General features: G+C 39.7%; 1 protein-coding gene across 1 annotated transcript in view; it reads left to right on the top strand.

The window, feature by feature from the left end:
* The window catches only part of LOC150081900 (mitogen-activated protein kinase-binding protein 1-like), a 470,343-nt gene that overhangs the window by 40,545 nt on the left and 407,728 nt on the right, over nucleotides 1-22,070 (top strand). The window contains exon 2 of the mRNA XM_090378972.1: nucleotides 4,346-4,437. Coding sequence (XP_090235098.1) covers nucleotides 4,346-4,437 — 92 coding nt within the window. The remainder of the gene's footprint in view (nucleotides 1-4,345; nucleotides 4,438-22,070) is intronic.

Below are 22,070 nucleotides of genomic sequence, written 5' to 3'. Positions count from 1 at the left end.
TCGGTGGTGGTTCTCTTAGATTGGCTGCACTTTCTTGAGGCCACAGGCAAGATGATGATGTAATGTGAGGCCTGTTCGATTCTCCGGTATTTACAACATTATTTATTTTATACGTAGTTACCGCATATTTTACACATATTTACAGCATTTATTTATTTTTTACATAGTTCGATATGAAAAGAATGAATGAATAAAATGAATACTGTATATTAATTGGACATTTTAATGTATATTTTAGAGCACAGAACAGAAAAAAAAAAAAAAGAAAGAAAAGAAGATAACTCAGTAATTCACTCACTCAATTGATTCCCATTCTGATGGCGCCTCCGTAGCCAGGTGGGCAGGAGCAGCAGCAGCAGTGCGTAGCACACGCTTCTTGATTAGACCGGGATTCGAGCCCGTGACCACCAAATACGGAAGATGTGGAAAGGTCAGGGAATGACCACCGCATATCCCCGAAGCAATATGGCCTTAGTTGCTAATGCTCCTAAAAACCAAATAACAAACAAACAACAACACATTCTGATCACGTTTATTCACAGCTTGCAGTACACAACCAAATTTACAGAAATAATTTTTGTGACGAAAGTGTTAAGGGGCTGAGGAATATTATAGTGTTTTATGTGACGTACATTTAAACACTTAAAAAATATCCTCGATGTCAGTTCCTACAGATGTGTTATAAAATCTATTTGCAGGACTGAAGTTTTCAACCAGATCACGTTCGAAACAGGAAATTACCTCTAAAGGTAATTTCCTGTTTCGAAATTTCCTGTTCGGTGCAGTTGGGTTGAAATTCCTCTTACATTCACTTTTACCTTTTTATACGTATTGCACCCCGATCAGCCTATTTTTTGCCGAAAATTTGGTCTTCTTTAGGGTGTCTGACGTTTCTTCTTAACCGCTGTTTCCAAGAGCTTACCTTTCCTGATGTTGTAATTGTTTTATGATAATACGATAATCTTCTGGCACTTTCATGATCATTATGAAACACAATGATCTATAGTACAGGCCACTCTAGTGCAGTGATTCAGTATTGTCTTGGAAGAGTGAAGTTTGTAGTGACTTATTTTTAACAGTAATGAAAAATAAACTGTACAGAAATCATTTAAATTACAGAACTAACATTATATATATATAATGCAGTCTGTATTTTAGCGGCATGGTGCGCAAGTATATCAAGAACTAGGAATTGGTGAAATAATGAGCCCATGAAGATTTAAGTGGTCATTATTTCACCAATTTTCAGTATTATTAACCTCCTCGTCTCTTCTCATGAATTTGCCTGCCTTCTTGTCGTGGCAAAAAGTGCAGTCAATCCAGCCAGCGTTTTTTTTTTTTTGCAACAGGAAAAGTTGATGGCCTGCTTTCATGTGGCAGGGACGGGAACTAGCCAGTAGCTGTCCTGGTGATTGCTGCAAGGCCAGTCACGCAATGCAAACACGACATCACACTAAACACAAACCCAACGTGACACTCACGACTGGCTTACTGAAATCACAGTTGTAATTTCAGAATTTAATTTAAAATTTATTTTTGGCTCTTGGGTCTGGGGCTCGAACCGGTGTTATTATGATTGGTGAGCGGTAATCTTACATCGCGACTGTGCGGGTTCCCCCGTTAGATTTGGGTTAGATGTAGTCTTTGAATGTATCGATTGTGACGCCATAGTGAATTTTTGTGAATATTTTTAGCGCTAATTATGTGGCAATGCATTGTGGGCGTTAATTGGGAAGGTGTATTTTGAGGATGTTTATGTTGTGGGGGGGGGCGCCGCCTTGTTTTTCTAAAGTTTTTCTTGACCAAAGTTCCATCTGTTCTTGAAAAGTTGAAAAATTAAACCTGTGTTTCCTTGGAGTTTATCTTCAATGTTGATGTGTAAAATCTATTCCAAAGTAAAATTTAGCAGTTGTTAAACGGTTATTACCTGTTATTGAAAAGCTGAAAATTAAACCTGTGTGCGTGTGTGTGTGTGTGAAGTCTTGTCTAGTTTATCTGCAATGATTGTAATTTTTTTTTTTTTTTTTGTAACCTCTGTATATACTTGATGGAACACAACTTGATAGAACACTACAGTATTTAGCTGAAAGTTTAGATATGCACGATGTGATAAAAAGATTTTCGGAACTGAAAGCCTGAAAAGTTCAATTTATTTAATATCTAGTCATTTTATTTCAATTTATTGTATAGGTTAAATATGTAATAACACATGAATTAAACTTTATACATGTAATTATGTTTAGTTATAAATAAAGGTTATTATTATTATTTTATATTTATGTATTTTTATAACAATTATTATTAATATCTGTTTTCACGATTTTTTTTTTTTCAAAACTAAGTGATATTATTTAAAACATACATATCAAATTTCGATAAAATTTATTCCACAAAGCTGTGTTAATTTTATGTTACCTTTTCATGTTCAAATATGTGTAGCATGAATAAAGCGAAATAAGGAAATAAAATAAATAATGTGAATATTATGTACAAATTCTAATATCGATAAAATATTATTACAAAAAAATGTTATTTATTTTGGGGGGGGGATTACAATGTTCCGGGGCGGCATATTTTTCCTTTGAACACGGACGACCAATATATACGGCGCGGCCCTGTATTCAATGACATATTTTCTTCGGCGGAGTTAAATGGTTAATAGTATTCGTCAAACTAAAAATTACAAGACAACAAATAGGACGTGGAAACACCTCTTCCTCAAATGAATAATACAAGAAAAAAATTTTTTTTTTCTTGCTATTTTTCGATCACTTCTTCATCCATGAAATCAAAGCCTATTTATAGGCCATGGCGAATTGAATAGTTCATTTTTACAAATTTGTTCCCGATGAATGCGATGTTGTCACTATAAGAAGCATTAATACGTAGGTATACAGGGATGCTTCGAAACTTCAACAGCTTCAATGAAGGTTTTGAAATTTTACAAAATATGTGGTGCTATTAAGTGGAAAATAAACCTAAGACAGCAATCGAGAGATTAGCTCACTCGAGTGAACATTATTCCCCAGTTTTTGTAGTACTGTATTATCAAAATAATACTACAAATCCTTGCTGTCGTTTCCATTCCTGAGAGGTCTTTCTTTACCTTGTTACGATTAAAAACGACAACGAAGCTCGACGGGAAACTTAGGTTTCGACTGGTATGGTTGAGTATTCACAGAAATGTTAATTTTAGTCCAGCTGAAATCAGTATCGCAGTTGAACAAAATGCCAATAAATAAAAGCTGTTTTGTGAATAATAATAATAATAATAATAATACACTGACTGAAGTTTGATTTTTTATTGTAATAAATCACATCATTCATTAACGACATTCATTATAACTTTTATTAGAAATTTTATCATGGAAGAGTTTTCTGACTTCCCTCCCCCATAATCACGGTCTAACCAAAGCCTTCTCACGCGATGAATTATTCGATTATCATGTGCTTTCGAGATATCTTTTAATTTCGCACTTCAAGTTCTAATGGCAGCTGTGGAACGGAAGAAGCATCAAGTTATTACAGACGCGTGGTAACGTTTAGTATATAAAAAATAAACTTGTACAGATGAATAATCTATAAATATAGAGAACAATAACATATAACAATAAACTGAGTGGCCAACTTATTAGGCAGACGGGCCAAATGGCGAATAGTGTTTCTTTCAGCCCTATGAATGGCCTCAAGTTGCCGAGGAAAGAACTTCACGAGGTGCTGAAAGCATTATGTGGAGATTCTGGCCCATGCAGACTTGACCGGATCCCGCAGTTACCTCATATTAAGACGGTAGCAGAGCCTTGCAAACATCTCATTCTACCTCATTCCACAGGTGTTCAATGAGGTTGAGATCCGTGACTGAGTGCCGCCTCTATTAGTTGGTGTTGATTACACAACTGTGTCTTTTTTATATCCCCAACTGTGCCATATCAGTTATTAGAGGGTTAATATCTTAGCTGTTTTGAGGAGTGAAATTTAAATTTTGCAGCTGCTTTTATAAGTGAGCATAATTATTCAACAAACAATAAATGAAACGTTATACTTACATTAAGTTGATTCGAAGTTGGATGCAGTAACTAACTACAAATTCTGGGACCATTGACATTCTTTAACGGGACCATCTACGCTTTTTAACAAATGTAAAAAGCCAACTACTCTTTGGCCTATCTTACAATTGGTAGCAGATATGGATTTATGCAACCAGGTGGCGGTCGCATAATTGATTTTTTAAACGTTCATAATGTCTGTGTGTGTGTGTGTGTGTGTGTGTGTGTGTGTGAGAGATTCTTTTACTGCTTTAAACTGTATAATTTAATGTGAAAATATTTTTTTTCTCATAAACTAGATAAAATTAGAACAAGTCCTGGGACTGACTGTATCCAACAATTGTGCCTTAGACTGTGATCCACAAAGTGGAAATATCGCATATCCAGCAGGGTAAGTACGATCCACTCTCATCAAAAGATTGGTTGGTTGGTTATGGATTTTTTATGGATCATTTGCTACTTAGGTCAGGTATCTAGAAAATATAACAGAGTAAAGAGATATAACAAACAGCATATACAAATGAAAGAAAATAAATAAACGAATCACAATTATTTTATTTTCTCAAGTAAACACTTAAAACAATGAGTAGCAGGGCAACAGCGAACAGAATAACATAAAATAGTAAATAAAAATTGCGGACAACTACCATACACAGAGATGTCCATAAAGTCCTTCTGAACTTTAAAGCTGCAATAACTTAGGTTCTATACAAGATAAAAACAATCTGTAAAATGCATTATTGGAAAGGAAATTTATTTTAATTTTTAGGCACATAGTGCTGGCCCATTGTTGTTTTCTATATTTATGAATGATATTGATGAAGGTATATTAGGCTTAATGTCTAAGTTTGCAAATGATGGAAACGTCTTAATAACGTATCAATAAGGACAATGACAATAATCAAACTACTGCAACAAGATCTAGAAAAATTAGACAGAAGTACTGGGAAATGGCAGTTGAAGTTTAACCTTGATAAATGTAAGGTACGGCATATAGGTAGCGGTAAACCCAGATTAGCATGCCAACTGTGTGTGTGTGTGTGTGTGTGTGTTTAATGGCGCACAAGCTGCTGTGGCTATAGTGCGCCTTGTGTGGTACTACACTCAGCGTAGTAGAAAATGAAAAATCTGTGGGTAATTGCACAGTCAAATATGAAGTTCTCCGAGCAATGCAGACAGGCTGTCAGGATAGCTCACATGGTTTTGTCAGTGATACACAGGAACTTTGCTAGCAGAAAGGAGGTGATTATCCCATTGTATAAAGCAATGGTTAGGTGGCATCTTGAGCACTGCATACAGGTTAAGAGGCCTCGTTTTAGGAATGATGTAGATCTGCTAGAACGGATGCAGAGAAGGACAACAAGATTGACGAAAGGAACAAAAGGGTGTTCTTAGTAAGAAAGGCTCCAATTTCGCAAATTGCGGCTTCTGGAGATTATGAATCTGCGAGGTGATCTGACTGAGAATGTTTAAAGCTTTAAATAGATTGGGAAATTCAGTGCTGATGGCATTCTTCCTCTTGCTCATACTACTCATTCGAGGGGACAAAAATTCAAATTGAAGAAAAAAAGTTGCAGAATAGATGTGCAGAAGTTTGTCTTCAGCCATAATAACTTCTATTTGTTATTATGGAAGTGGATAGTTTGAATAAATTCAAGGAAGAACTAAACAGATTATTAGAAAGGATGGACAGGTGATGTGGGATTTTTTTTTTTTTTTTTTTTTTTTTTAATATTCAACTTCCACAAAGTGTTGCTAGAAGAATTGGCGAAATGGTAATTTCTTTTGTGTGTACTTAAGGGACGGTTGTATATTTTGCGAATACGAATAAATTACATCAAGTATTTTCGAAAGAAGGGAGTGATTTTCCTGGAACAAGTGGCTGATTGCCGTGGTGGGAGTAAAAGATCGGCCAAGTACAAGAGACGAAAGCGAACTGCGCTGCAGTAGTCTGTGGCTCACTCCCGATGCATTATTTGTATAGCCATCGCAAACCGCGTTGTGGCAATGTCCGTAGTCCTCTACACGGTGAATTTCTGAATTGCGGGCTCCTCCTTATGCAAATTTAGGCAACCTAACCTAATATAATAACATTGATATTTATTACTTAAATATCCCAGCCAGGTCCCAGCCAACCAATGGCAATCTCGCTGTCAGTTACACATAATTTAGCAATACTCTTATATACTCTCTCTCTCTCTCTTGTTTGCCCAAGTACAGGGAGGGAAAAAACCTTCCATGACCAAAAAAGATTGATATGAACAAATTGAAAATAATCAAATTACATAAAAAATAGATATACATATAATTAAATTTCAGACAAAGATCAAACTTCATTGGAAAGAGCTGCATCTGTTCACAGTCTGTTGTTGGAAAGCCAGGAGCTGCTGAGAACAGAAATGCCAGCGCCAGGAGCTGCCGAGAACAGAAATGCCAGCACAAGGAGCTGGAGTTGCAGTGGATATAGCAGACTCAAGCCTCCACGATTTCACAGAACTTTAGTTAATTGAGCACAAGGAACTGGAGTTGCAGTGGATATAGCAGACTCAAGCCTCCACGATTTCACAGAACTCTAGGTAATTCGGCATACACCATACTGCATTACAAATCCAAGGTTTCCAGATGCAGAAGAGTCTTCCGCCTAAGAAATATTGCAGTTGCAAAAGCTTGGAAAGCCAAGAAGTTCTCCTGTTTATCCACTAGGATTGTCTTGCAGCCTTCTGCCATAAGATTGAGATTATAATAACAAAGTATTTTTGTAGTCTGCAGCCTCCAGGGTTTCCCCTATTGCCGCGATTTTTCCTGTAAGTTTTTAAGCCGGCCTGTGTGTGTATGGGGAGGTTTTTGTCTGAGTGTGTGTTTTGTTGTGTGTGTATGCCGGCACCTGGAGACTTTGCAGCCAGGAGGCAGGAACTCATATATCCTGCATCCTGACTCCCGTCCCTAGCCACGTGGAGGCGCCCCAGGGAGTCTAGCTTTCACTAAAGGAGGTTCTAGGACCTCTTTGGAGTAAAAAAAAAAAAAAAAAAAAAAAAACCAACATTGTGCCTCGGTCTCTTGCAGGGCTCAATCCTGTCCAAGAGTGAGGAGCGCGAGAGGAAAAAAAAAAAAAAAACCTTGTGCCTCGGTCTCTTGCAGGGCTCAATCCTGTCCAAGAGTGAGGAGCGCGAGAGGAGGAGAAAAAAAAAAAAATAAATAAATAAAAATAAAAATAAAAAATAAAATAAAAAAATAAAAAAAATAAATAAATAAAAAAAAAATAAAAATAAAAATAAAATAAAATAAATTTATAGCCAATGGCTTCAACCCAGTCCTTTAGGGCTATAACCAAGTTCAATGTTGTATTCTTACTTCTTGTGTTATTTCTCTGTCTCTTGCAGGGCTCAATCCTGACCAAGAGTGGGTTAGCAGTAACTAAGCACACAACAAAAAAAAAAATAAATAAATAAAATAACAATTCTTATTAAACAGGGTAAGGGTACTGTACTGTACTGTGCATATTTCTCTGCCTCTTGCAGGGCTCAATCCTGACCTGGAGAGAAATGGACGAGAAGCTTTAAAAAAAAAAAAAAAAAAAAAAAAAAAAATTTTTGCCAATGGCTTCAACCCAGTCCTTTAGGGCTATAACCAAGTTCATGTTGTATTTTTACTTCTTGTGTTATTTCTCTGTCTCTTGCAGGGCTCAATCCTGACCAAGAGTGGATTAGCAGCAACTAAGCACACACACACACAAAAAAAAAAAAAAAAAAAAAAAGTGTTCAGTTGTTATACACGTAGGTCCTGAACAGTAGGGTGCATTGTTATATGTTTTCCTAAGTACATGCTGCTCACATTGGGCAGTGGAGAGACTCTCTCTTTACAGCCTCGTGTGTGAAGAGTGATTGGCATTTCCTGCCATTCCCTCTCCATTCACCAGCATAGTATCTATTTCTATGTGCACTAGTAACCGTATCAATCAGAATTTAGGTAGAACTTTAACCAGGTCTTTTATGTCAATAAAGCAACCAAGGTTGCTTGTGTGAATGGCTGCAACCTAGTCTCTTAAGGCTTTAACCAAGTCTTTGTGCCTTTGCATACAAACATGGTTGTTTGTTGACAGTAGTCCGTTCTTTTAATCACGTCCTTGGGTTCCTTGTAGGGTTTTTCTTCTTTTAAATAGCTTCTCAGCGAATGTGGAGAGGAGGTGTAACGAAGCTTTAGAGGCTATGAGCTTTGGAAAGTCAGCTGCATTGTTTACGTTTGCACCTAGGAGTAAGGGTTGCTGGAGGTCTGTGTAGAGATGACAATTGAGGATCAGATGTTCCACCGTCTCCTCCGAGCCACAAAGGCAGAGTGGAGTGGGGGCCAGTCCAAGGTTGTGAAGTCTGGTGTTAATACTACCATGTCCTGTTAAAAGAAATGTTGTGGTCAGACTGTATTTCTTCCACTGTAGATTTTTACTGTGGTTATATACCTCGGGAATGAACTTGTATGTTTCTCGTCCGAAGTGAGAGGTATGCCAGGTATTTTGCCAGTCTGAGGTAAACTGGTTGTATAGACGGGTTTTATCCTCCTTGGGCGAGAGCTCCGGGTTGAAGGTATAGTTCCCGATGGAGGCCTGTCGGCCAATCTTGCGATTAAAGGCCAGGTAGAAGAAGATAGCGTCGTAATACACAGGGAGCCTTCCGCTGATAACCTGTAGAGCTTCTGTGGAGATGGTCCTGCAGGCTCGACAGGTGGCAAGTAGGAAGATTCTTTGCGTCTGTAGCAGATACTTTTTGATTTGGGAGTGTAGAACTCGATGCCCCCAAGCACTGGCACCGTAACAAACAATGGGGATATAAAGGCAGGAATAGTAGAGAGCAAGGGTGGAGGAGTTTATTCCCCACAAAGAGCGTGAAATGTTTAACAGCCAGCCAGCAATTGTTCTGATCTTTTTCACGAGGAACTTGATATGTGGGAGAAAGGACAGCTTGTTGTCAATCCAAATGCCTAGATATTTGTAAGTTGTAACAGAAGTGATGCTCTGGTCCATAAGTTTGATTGTGGGAGGCCTGTTGATATCTAATTTTCCTTTTAGGAGTATTTGCTTGGTCTTGGTTGTAGATATAATGAGTTTATGGTTATGGCTCCAGGATGAAAGGTCCTGGAGTATAGAGTTGGCTTTGTTCTCAAGCTCAGAACGTGAGTTGCCAGGGAGTATCAGGGCAAGATCGTCTGCGTAGGCTATTGGTGTGATATCTCCATGAGGGAGATTTAGCCAGCCGTCCAGGACCGCGTTCCAACAGACAGGCCCGAGTACTGATCCTTGAGGGCAGCCTCTGGTGACCTGTCTCTTAACCGAGCAAAAGCCCGATGTGACAACAAGGTACCTATCCTCAAAGTAGCTAGTTAGTAATTTGTAGAGTGGACAAGAGACCCCAGCCTCCCTGAACCTCGCAAGGGCGCTCTGCCACCATAAGGTGTCGAACGCCCCCTTGAAGTCCACGAAGATGCCGAGGACATATTTTGTCCGAGAGCTATTGACCGTGGACAGGAGCAGATTAAGTGCATCAGAGGTACTCTTGCCCTGAGTGAATCCAAACTGAGATGAAGAATTTAGGTTTTTGCCATTATAATATATTTTAAGGCGTGCAGCGAGAAGTTTTTCCAAAATTTTTCCGAGAAAGGGGAGAAGGGCAATTGGCCTATATGATGATGCAAGGTTAAAAGGCTTTTCTGGAGATTTGAGGAGTATTTTTAGATTCGCCGTTTTCCATGAAGTGGGAAAAATTCCCTTAGAGAGACAGGAGTTGAATAGGTTCAGTAGTAGAGGGGGGCACGTTTTCCATACTCTTTTGAGGATGGGGACTTCCAGAAGATCAAGTCCAGGGCTTTTACCATCCTTTAAGGTGCGGATTGCATTTTCTATTTCCATGTGGTTAATGGGGTCCTCCGTCGTGGCGCTGGAGTAGTTGAGATGTTGGAACCTGAGATTGGTCTGTTCCGTGCTTTCAGGGACTGTTACGTCCTGATATATGATTTCATCTAGTATAGCCTCAATGGAGGAACCCCAGGAGAGAGTCTCAGTGGTGTTTGAGGTCAAAATTGATGTATTGGGAGTGGATGGGTGGAGTTTTCCCGCAAGTAGTTTGTAGGGAATGCCCCATGGATCATTAGCAAGGGAGCGCTGTATGAACCTCTCCCAGGCAAGTTTTTTCTCCTTCTGTATTAGATTGAAGTATTCATTCCTTGTTTCCTTATAATGTAAGTACAGTCTTGAGACCTCCGTGGGTTGGAGGGAGTCCCTTTTGGCTCTTTGAAAGTTTTTCCTATTGTATTTGAGTTCTTTTCTTAGGTTTGTAAGGCTGGGAGTCCACCAGGGGACTGCGCGGGCGTGTCTCTTCTTGATTGGGAAGCAGGCTTTTGATGCCTCAGTGATTATTCCTGTTATTTTGTTTACCATTTCAGGCAAGTCAAGTAGAGGAAGGCTGGAAATGACTTTGTTATTTGCGAGTTGGAGAAGTGTTTTATCGAAGAGGTCCCAGTTGGCGTTTTTTGTTTTGAATCTTGGGAGGTCAAAGTTGTGATGCCTGGAGGGGGTCGTGGGCAGTGTGGATAGCATGAATGTGATTGGGTTGTGGTCACTAGGGGACCAGGAGGGGTGAACCTTCCAGTTAGAGAGATTCAGCGAAAAGGATCTATTGGAGAGCGTGATGTCGATGTATGACTGCCCAGTTGAGCTGACAAAGGTAGGAGGATGCCCCCTTGTGTTGTGGACTGTCAGGTTATTTTTAATAATGCACTCCTCTAGAAGATCTCCCTTCGGGTTGGATGTGGGGCTGTTCCACAGTGTGGAGGCTGCGTTTGCATCCGTCATGATTAAGATTGGGAGGTTATGGAGTCGGAAGAGTAGTTGTTCTATGTAATTTAGGTAGGGTTCAATTGGCTGAGAATTCTGACTGCATCTCATATATATGGAGGCCATATATACTTGGCCAAAAGAGCCCTCCAGGCAGGCACATGCGGAGAAATCTGTACATAGATCGTTCAGTTTGGTGACTGTAATCAGTGGGTCCATGACAACCAGGGCCGCCCAGACCCTGGTCACTGCGTTGCCGCCGATATCAGTGGTAGAGGGATATGATGAGACAATTTTGGCGCCGAATGGGAGGCCTTTTAGGGTGCCCCTGACCGAGTGGGGCTCTTGTAGTCCCAGGATAGTGATTTTTTGTTCAGATATGGTTCTAGAGAGATCATTCATGACGTTGCGTGCTCTCTGGCAGTTTAGTTGCAGTACATTAATACAGTCATTAGGATTTGTCTTGATTATTTGTGTATTATTCATAATTTGTCCTTAACTTAGTTTGCTCCTGGGCACGTTGGAATTCAGGGCAACCAGGGTCTTTATATGAGTGTTGGGTATCCTTTTTCCGTATTCTGCAGTTAGGGCAGGATGGGGGGGAGTCCTTCTTAGGGCAATCAGTAACAAGGTGGCCCTGGGAACCGCAGTGCCCACAGGTATTTACAGAGGATTTGCAGGTCTTGGAACTGTGTCCATAGCCTAGGCATCTGAAGCATCTGGAAACTACTGTAAAATCTTTGACACCATGGGCTGACCAGCCCAGAAATACCTTGTTTGCCTCTATGATGTGTTTCCTTATAAGCCCTGAGACCTCCAGCACCCAGTGTAGGCAGCCTTTTGTGCGTGCCTTCATTTTAAAGCGGAGTTTTGTTTGGGTGAGGAAGGTGTCGTAGTCTATATCAAGGTTTGACAGATTCTTGTGGTAGAGATCCAGGAGGAATTCCTCCTCGCTGGTATCCATTTGTATGTCATATATCACTAGGTTGGGATTTAGCTTCTTAGGGGTTTCGAGCTTCAGTTTCAGGTCCGAGAATTTTTTGCTTTTCTTTAGGGAATCTAGGTCCGATGCCGTGGCAGCTTCGATTATGAGACCCTTGTCCCTGGCTCTTCTCACCGACTTAATTTTGATGTTTCTGAAGTCATCTTTCAGTTTGTTTATGACTTCTTTTCTTATTTCCTCACTATTTTTCAGGTCTGAGTTTTCTTTTGGCCTGATGATCACAACGTGCTGGGTTTCTGCTGGTGCATTCGTTGGTTTGGCAGGTGTAGCCACTGTAGCGTATGTTCTTTGCTGTGGTGGTTGGGGTGGTGTCACTGAGGGAGTAGGTTTTTCACTGAGTCGGTCGCTGAGGTCCAGGACCTTGTGTTCCAGGGTGTCGAAGATATCTTCTATGGCAGAGGCACTTGCGTAAGAAAGTGAGGATGAGTTCAGTTTGAGTATTTCTCTTAGTTTGGTTCTAAGCTCATAGATCCAGTTAAATTTAGAGCAGACAGTGCGTGTGGGGCTAGAGAAGGAGTCATCAGATTCCTCGACCAGGATTCTGTCTTTGGGATCACCCCTGAAAGGAGAGTTCTCCTTAAGATCCGTGTTTGGTGCTCGGAGCTCTTTATCCATTTTTTGATATGGCTCTAAGATATCCTTGTACAGGGTGAGGTTACAAGGCATAGTTATGTGGGATGAGGATTTCGATTCCAATTCCTCCATGGGATAGATTTAGTTTAGGAGTGGGAGTAATTTATAAGAAGAGTAGTTTTGGGTAAAAGAATTATACCGCTAGGGGGCGTGACTGGCAGCCTTCAAAAGAGCCTCTCTGTTTATGTGTGTATTTTTAGTTTGGTCCCTCTAGATCAATTGGGTGCAAAGTTATGTTGTTTGTGGTTTGCACTAATTTTACCAGGTTCTTCCTGGATGAAACTCAATCGGTGTATAGCCCAAAATGGCCCGGACAGCACTACTACTGTGTTGGATGGACTAGGCCAGTTGATCCTGTGGTAGGGAACTTATGGCACATATTAAGGTTCTTTGTACCATCATTTGTTCTTTGGGGATGAAAATTTCACTTTGCACTATTTTTGTGGCACCTCAGTGTACATGTATGTTATCTACTGCGTAAGCGGTAAATGTTAGGTGTTTATTCTTGGGATTGCATTGACAGTTGCTGAGTTCCTAATAGTATTGTTCATTCATACTTAAATATAGGCCAATTGTCAGGTCCCGATGCTGTGATAGGGGCAGGTTCTGTTGCGAAGGTTCGTCGTTAGGCAAGATGGCGACCTTCAATGGGGGCAGCCATGTTGTGTAGCTGTTGTCTTGGCAACTGGGCGGGGAGTCTTGGGGTGACGGAGTTAACCCCAGCCCGTGACGTCACCGTGGCTATCTTAGTGGTTCCCGCCAGTTCCTTTGTTAGGGCAGCCGGGAAGAAGGCAGTATGGCCACCGTTGTTGATTCTATTTTTCTACGTGAGTAGGCATAGCCAAAATTTTCATCTTTTAAGGCCGGCTATTGATACTACAATTAAATAAAGGTGTCCCCATCATCACTATCAGCCTCCCAGTGTTCCAAAATTTAAAGGCACTTAGTCGCCACCAGCTTGTGGGAGTAAGGCCGCCTCAAAATTATAAACTGCCAGTCAAAATTCTGTTGTTGGCTGATTTCCGGTTTCCATGTTAAGTATAGGCCAAGCAAATTTTTTCGAACGGAATTTTTTAAATGTTCGCAGAAGCGCGAATTTTTGTCTGGCAGTTACAAATTAGGTCTCATTTAACTCACCGCTTGATGCGCTATCCGAATCTTGTATCCCTTTGGTTTCACTAACTGTTTTAACACTGATTTTTATTCACTATCCAGGAGCACTAAAAAGGCGTCCGTACGCTAGCTTGGACGAACGTTGAGCCTGTCAGATTATAATAACAGTTAGAAAAGGAGAATAAACCGAAGTTGGCTAAATACGTGTAGTTCACTGCGAATGCATTCACCCTGTAACCATCACAAACCGCGCTGCAGTGAGTACAGTACAGGAACTCCCCGACTTACGTAATACTCGACTTACGGAAATTGGACTTTACGTAAGTTTTTGCCGGCCTGTGCAAACTTAAAAAATTCTTGGAAACGTATTCTGCATCCCGTAGGATTAAATGGGGGTATCGTGAAAATATCGTAATGTGAACCCAATAACACTGATTTTTTTTTTTTTTTTAGATATTTGAACTAGAGCTGTAAAGCTCAATATTTGTAAAATAATAAGAGAAGTTTACCTCAATATTGTACGTTTTCTTTTTGTAATTCGTTCCAAGTCCTTGGAAGTTGAAATTTTCGCTATATTACTAAGCTATTTATCTCTCTAAAAAGGTCATTTTTATAATGGAAATTGCACTACCCTTCATTGTTTCGATATTTTCTAAAGCACGTTTCTGGAGGTCACGACCGAAAAACAATAAAAACAATTTGCACTTTCCGGTTTATTGGGCTTTTCTGTTCGTAAATGTAATTATAAACGGGTAGTAAACTCGATCTTATTGCATTTGCGATAATACCGATAACTGCAATTGCCGGGGTCTTCACGCTATTATGGTGAAATGTGTTCCCTCTCACTGAAATCTTCAATCATATAAAAAACAAATTTTCAGAAACTTCTGTTCATTCCTATTTACGTATTACAATGACGAAGGGAAAGCGACCAACGAAAAGTGCAAGTGGTGGTAGTGCCAGGAAACGAAACAAAATTGATTTAGAAATGAAGATGAAAATGCTTAAGAAGTACGAAGCATCTATTGCAAGGGAATTAGGTCTCGCTGCTTAAACAGTGAATGCTATTTTAAAGGACAGTGCGCGTATAAAAGAACATGTCAAAGGATCAACAGTGATCACAGACAGCGTTCAGGTACTATATCGAAGATGGAACAGCTGTTAATAATATGGATGGAAAACCAGTTTAGCAGCGAGTGCCCCTGAATCGAGGCCGCCGTAGCCGAGTGGTCAAGCGACGGGGGCATAAGTACACGTGCCTTGAGTGACCCGGGCTCAAGCCCGTGACTGCTGAATACGGTGCTGTTTCTTGTATTCTCTCTCTACCTTATGAACTCCTCTGACCGTAGTAGTAGTAGTAGTAGTAGTAGTAATAGCAGTAGTGTCAAGAAAGCAAGTGTATGAGCTTATGCAGCATCAGCCAAAAAAAAAAAAAAAAAATCACACCATCCCCTCCAAATGCCTGTCCAGATCCTGTTTAAATTTATTTAACCTATCAACTTCCACAACGACAGATGGAAGTTTGTTCCAGCAATTAACCACCCGCTAGCAAAAGGCAAATTTCCGCACATCTATTCTACATCTGTCTTTTCTTAATTTGAATTTATGCCCCCTTAGGTTCGTAATCTGAACAAGTGGAAGGATCCCATCAGAATTCAGCGTGCTCAATCCATTCAAGGCCTTATACACCTCAATCATATCACCGCAGGTGCCTAGTCTCCAGCCACTGCAATTTGCAGAACTTAAGCCTCTCTTGGTAAGAGGATCCCTTCATTCCCCTCACCAATCTTGTTGCCCTTCTCTGTACACACTCAAGCAAATCTACATCCTTCCTAAAATGAGGCCTCCAGACCTGTACGCAGTACTCAAGGCGTGGCCTGACCATTGCCTTATACAGAGGGATAATCACCTCCTTTTCCCTGCTAGCAAAATTCCTATATATCATTGACAAAACCCCATGACCTGCTTTGGCAGCCTGTCTGCATTGCTCAGAAAACTTCATATCTGACTGCACAATTACTCCCAGGTCTTTTTTCATTTTCTACCACCTGAAATGTAGTACCACAGAGTTGGTACATTCCTCTGGGGTTACTTCTACCCATATGCAGTACTTTGCATTTGTCAAGGTTGAACTTCAGTTGCCACTTCTTAGCCCATCTGCCCAAATTATCTAGATCCTGTTGCAGTAGCACACTGCCATTACTGTCATTAACAACCCTGCCAACCTTTGTGTCATCTGCAAACTTCGACATTAAGCCTGATATACCTTCATCAATATCATTGATAAATACACAAAACAACAGTGGACCCAACACCGAACCCTGTGGGACTCCACTAATAACATTAGTCCACGAAGAGCAGCACCCATTGATTACCACCCTCTGTCTTCTCCCACATAACCATCCTTTTATCCATTGTAGCAACTTACCCTTAATACCATTCTGCTCCAATTTGTACAGTAGTCTTCCATGCGCAACGGTGTCAAAAGCTTTCCTGAAATCCAAATATATGGATATCAAAATTATTTTTTGCATGCAGTTCCTTTGTAACCACATCATAATATCCTATCAAATTTGTCAGACAAGACTTTCCCTTAACAAACCCATGCTGTGTCTGAATTATTGCTGCAGTATTGTCTAGATGATCCTGCAATGCATCTTTAACCAGTGACTCCATTATTTTACCCGGAACAGAAGTTATCAGTGTGGTTGGCCCGGAGTTTAAACAGAAAATTTATTTATTTATTTAATGACCATTCAAGCAAAAGCAACAAGTATTTATAAAGATATTAAGGAAAAGTACGGCGAACACCAACCCAAGTTCGTGGCAAGCAACGGGTGGTTTAATAGGTTCAAGCATCGCACTGGTTTCCACGACGTTAAAGTATGCAGTGAAGTCGCCAGTGCCGATTCTGCAGCTGCAGAGAAATTTTGTGATGTGTTGGAAAAAATTATCGATGAAGGCGGCTATTCGACACAGCAAATTTTTAACGTTGACGAGACTGCTCTGTATTGGAAAAAAATTCCGGATCTAACATACATTGCCAAAGAGGAAAATACAGTACAATTCCAGGATTCAAGACGTCAAAAGATAAGGCCACGCTCTTGCGTGGGGCTAATGCAGCGGGAGATTTCAGATTAAAACCGCTGCTTGTGTACCATTCTGGAAATCCTCGTGCATTCAAGGGCATCAATAAAGCCACGCTACCCGTGCATTTCCGATCGAACCAGACAGCCATGGATAACAATATCTATCTTTGAGGATCGGTTTTAATGATGCTTCATTCCAGAGGTTGAAAAATATTGTAAAGACAACGAAGTTACTTTCAAGATTTTTCAAGATTTACTTTCAAGTTCCTGGACATCCTACGCATCTAGATGATTTCAATTCGAACATGAGAGTCATATTTCTACCGCCAAACACTACTTCACTCATCCAACCTATGGATCAGGGCGTTATTTCGAATTTAAAACCATACTATTTATGCACAACCTTTGCTCAGGCATTGTCTGCAGTATACGATGAGAAAAATTTTACGTTGAGAGACTTTTTGAAATCTTACAATATTTATCAGGCCATCTTAAACATTAATAAGGCCTGGGCGGAAATTACTAAAAGTTGTTTAAGTGGCGCATGGAAGAAAATATGCCCACGGCACGTAAAAGGCTATGAAGGATTTGAAAAAGACGAATAATATGAGGAGGTTACAGATAAGATTGTAAAGGTTGCATAGCTACTTCAGTTGGAAGTTGATGCCAAAGACGTGGAGGAGTTAATGGAAGAAGAAGACAAGGAATTATCTAATGAATAACATATTGACTTGCAGGCAGCAATAGTGAAAGAAAATGTTGACGAAGTTCAAGATGAACCATATAAGCAGCAGAGACGTTTCATCGCCAGAGAGATGACAATGGCATTTCGTAAAAATTGCATCGGTAATGGCGAGGTTTGAGAAGATGGATCCTGACAGCGAAAGATTCTTAAAAGTTAACAGAGGGGTGAATAATATGCTTGCTTGCTAGAAATAAATCTATGATGAAAAGAAAAAAGCCACCGTCCCGTCATCCATTAATATGTTCTTTCGTAAGGTTGGGCAGCCGACCCCTTCTAAATCGCCACAGCCCTCAACCTCTGCAGCGGCGTAGTTATCAGCTGAAGACGTCGATTCTGGCAACGATGCTCGAGAGGTAAAACTTACTGACGGTTATGCCTGTCTCCTCTCTTTTTTTGTAATTTTATAATTTTGAAATTTTTTTTAAATTGCACGCTTTTGTAATTTTTCCTGTGCATGAGATAAAAAAGTGAATAAATACAAGAAATAATTCTATTTACATGTTCGTCGAACATTTGTTTTTTGATTCAATCAATTCAGCGAGCACAGTTGCGAGTGCTGCACAAGCATTCCCCCAAGTGCTGGGGGAAATTCCCCGGCTTACGTAGAGCTCCACGGAATACAACCCTTACGTAAGTCGGGGAGCTCCTGTATATGATATCAAAATTATTTTTTGCATCCAATTCCTTTGTAACCACATCATAATATCCAATCAAATTTAGACAAGACTTTCCCTTAACAATCCATGCTGTCTAGTCTAGATGATCCTGCAATGCATCTTTAACCAGTGACTCCATTATTTTACCCGGAACAGAAGTTAAACAAACTGGTCTATAATTACTCGTGTCACCTTTCGATCCCCCTTTGTGAATTGGGGATACATTTGCACATCTTCAGTCCATGGGGACTTCCCCTGAGTCCAAGGATGCTCTCATAATTATGGCTAAGGGTTTGCTTACTTCCTTTGCCGCCTCCTTTAATATAACCGGATAGATCCCATCCACCTCAGATGCCTTTCTTATGTTTAACTCCAACAATTTCTCCTCCACTTTGCTCTCAGTTATTACAAAATCATTAAGCACCCTGCTATAATTTGATAACCTTCTGGCATTTTCAATCCTTAATATGTGAATTTAGCTCACGTGTGAATGTAAATGCAAAATACTCATTCAGTTTGTTTGTTATCTGAGCAAGATCATCAACAGTCGAACTATCAATATCAAGTGGACCAATCAGATTCATCCCCTTCCTTTTAGAGTTTATATAAGTAAATCTGGGACTGTCCCACATAATCCGGGACGTCTGGTCACTTTACATGTACCACATACACAAATATTAATTTAATTAATAGATGAAAAACTGAATAACTTCAACATGTCCCACTAAATATCTACAGTACTGACCATCTAATACTTTATTGATATAGAAGAACGACGTTTATAAAAGGATATAAAATGACAAAAAAAAAAAAAAATGCTTAACGAAAATTCGCTAAAGAAAAATAAAGCCAGTCAGTCCGGCTTTCCCAAGTTAATATAAAGTAAACAAAATTTAAGGGAACAAGTGTTTTTCTAGATGCCTCGTAGTTAGTCTCATTCGAAGTGCGTTTTCTCTAAAGTTCCTGCTGACTACCAAGTGACTGTGTTTAGACAATCTAATTCTAGATCCTTTTTTTTTTTTTTTTTTGTGGAAACTGCCATAATTGCAAACGCTGTTGCTTTTCAAGTGTATCGACGGTTAGTAAATCTCTACTAAAATCTTTACGGTACTGATTATCACAGAGTAATAAGATATCTTACTACTCGGTGTGATTATTATCATTAACCATATGGTGCAAGGAAGCCTGAGGCTTTTGCTGTAAAGTATTTCGCGTAAAGTGTTTTATTATTTGTTGCGTGTACAAAATTCAGAAACGATGAGCATCGCATCGAGAATAGTGGAATAAAGAAATATTACGTACTGTATTTACAAAATAATTTTTTTTTTTTTTTTTTTTTTATAATTATGTTATGTACAAATTTTATGTTTCCTTCTGAAAAAGTTAATGCCTTCCTTTATGGATTATTAATGGAGGATACTATGTTCGGTGGCTCATTTTTGGAATCCAAAATGTAGACTGAAAATACGCTTATCTTCCTCGAATAGAATACCCATTTTTTCATTCTGCCGCGGCGATGATTTGAAAACCGTCCTGAAAATTTTTCACGTAAAATTCACATCCTTTACATTATTTTGTGAATGAAATGTTAAAATTTTAAATGTTGTTTATTACGAAAAAAAAAAAAAAAAAATAGTACAAGGTTTTTTGTGATAACTATTTACTTATAGCCTGATAGATGCAATTTACAGTTTGGGATTTTTAAGAACATTATTTTTGAACCAGAGTCTTGTAAATCATAGTCTAGCCCAGTGGTTCCCAAGAGTTTTTTTTCTGGTGGTCGCGAAAATGGCCACGAGATTTAGCTGGTGTTCGGACGATTCCTTTTTTATTAAGACATTTATTTTACCGATAACAATGGTAGTTAGATGGAATTTATATGCATATAACATAGGAATAATAATAAAATTCCTAAAGTGATTGTAAAAACTGTAATAATAATACAAATTTATGTAATTTAAGATTCTATCCTGAAGTCAGCTGAGAAACGTATATATTTTTGAGTTTTGTAGAATGTAAAATTGTTCTACATTAAAAAAAATATATTCTACATTAAAAAAAAAATAATTTTTTTAATGTTGAAATTTAATAAAAAAAAATTTGACCTATACTCCAGTGTATGCTAATCGTGTTTCGCCATGTGACAAATAGAAGGTTGCGTGAATTGAGAAAAATAGTTGTGTTTAGAAGAAAAAAAAAGACAGTTATAAGAGGAGTCATGTTCTTAATTGACTTTCATTTGTGTTTAATGAAAAAAAATTAGGTTTTTATGTGACTTCGGGAGGGCTTCAAGCAAAATACGGCCAGGGGGTGCCGTAAACTGCCATTGAAAAAAAAAAAGGTCGAAAACCCAGTGGTTTTCGACCTTTTTTTTTAACAATGGCACCCTTAAGTAATTTATTTTATTTTGTGGCACCCCTACACAATTTTCTGCCTGTTAGATCCGATTCTCTCTCTCTGTGTGTATATATACATACATACATATATACAGGGTGTTTCAGTTAAACGTTTCAGAACTTCTAAGAAGGGTAGGGTACATCCTGACAACTCGAAATCATATAGCAATGTGGTGTCGGAAATGCTTTCCTGAAGCGGTGTTGTACACAAGCACCATAAAGAAAAGAGACCGTAAGTGAGAAATCGTTTTAATAATACATGAAAAGAAGCAAAAGGTACATGGATTAAAGTAAGTGTTCGAAGTTTCTTCCACGGGCTACAATGCACGCCTCACATCTCCGACGCATGGACATCCGAACATTCTGGAATACTCCAGGCGAATTTCGAATTTCTTCGGCAGCTACTGCGATTCTTGCAACCAGCTCCTCAGCATTGTCAACAGGGGTGTCATAAACTAGCGATTTCATATGACCCCAGAAATAAAAATCAAGACATGATAGGTCGGGTGACCGAGCAGGCCAACGCACGGGACCACCACGTCCCGTGCGTTGGCCTGCGAGATCACCTCATCGGACCTTACCTGTTACCGTGTCGTCTAACCGGACCTATCTACTTGATCTTTCTGCAGCAAGTATTGCCACAACTTTTGAGAGATGAACAGATTTCTGCATCGACGCAACAGACAATGTGGTTCCAATACGATGGAGCCCCTGCCCATTATAGCGGAGATGTTCGTAACTACCTGGATGTCACATTTGGTCAACAGTGGATCGGATGTGGTGGTCCCATGCGTTGGCCTGCTCGGTCACCCGACCTATCATGTCTTGATTTTTATTTTTGGGGTCATATGAAATCGCTAGTTTATGACACCCTTGTTGACAATGCTGAGGAACTGGTTGCAAGAATCGCAGTAGCTGCCGAAGAAATTCGAAATTCGCCTGGAGTATTCCAGAATGTTCGGATGTCCATGCGTCGGAGATGTGAGGCGTGCATTGTAGCCCATGGAAGAAACTTCGAACACTTACTTTAATCCATGTACCTTTTGCTTCTTTTCATGTATTATTAAAATGATTTCTCACTTACGGTCTCTTTTCTTTATGGTGCTTCTGTGTACAACACCGCTTCAGGAAAGCATTTCCGACCCCACATTGCTATATGATTTCGAGTGGTCAGGATGTACCCTACCCCTCTTAGAAGTTCTGAAACGTTTAACTGAAACACCCTGTATATATAAAAGCATACCAAAGGAACCTCGTGAGGTATAGAAATGATGGACACAACAACGAAAACAAAACAGTACAGAGGGACTTTATTCAAAAATGGCAATGTAGCACCAGCAATGGCAATCGCTGCCATGATACAGATGCATCACTGCCAAAGATGGAACAAAGAGAAGAGGTGGTCCACAGTAGGAGATATGGCTGCCCCTAATGTCAATGCAGGCTTTGCACTACCTGTCCATACTTAGAACAATGTTGATAAGTTCTTGTGGTAACATCATCCATTCCTCTGTCAGCGTCATCTTCAGCTGGTGAACATTTTCTGGTGGGTGTGGACGTGCTGCTAGG

Source organism: Mastigoproctus giganteus, chromosome 8 (assembly GCF_048544385.1).
Source record: "Mastigoproctus giganteus isolate SK-2022 chromosome 8, ASM4854438v1, whole genome shotgun sequence".
In the NCBI taxonomy this organism is placed as follows: Eukaryota; Metazoa; Arthropoda; class Arachnida; order Uropygi; family Thelyphonidae; genus Mastigoproctus; species Mastigoproctus giganteus.
Note: the sequence above shows the minus strand (reverse complement) of the source record. Positions and strands in the feature narration are given on the sequence as shown.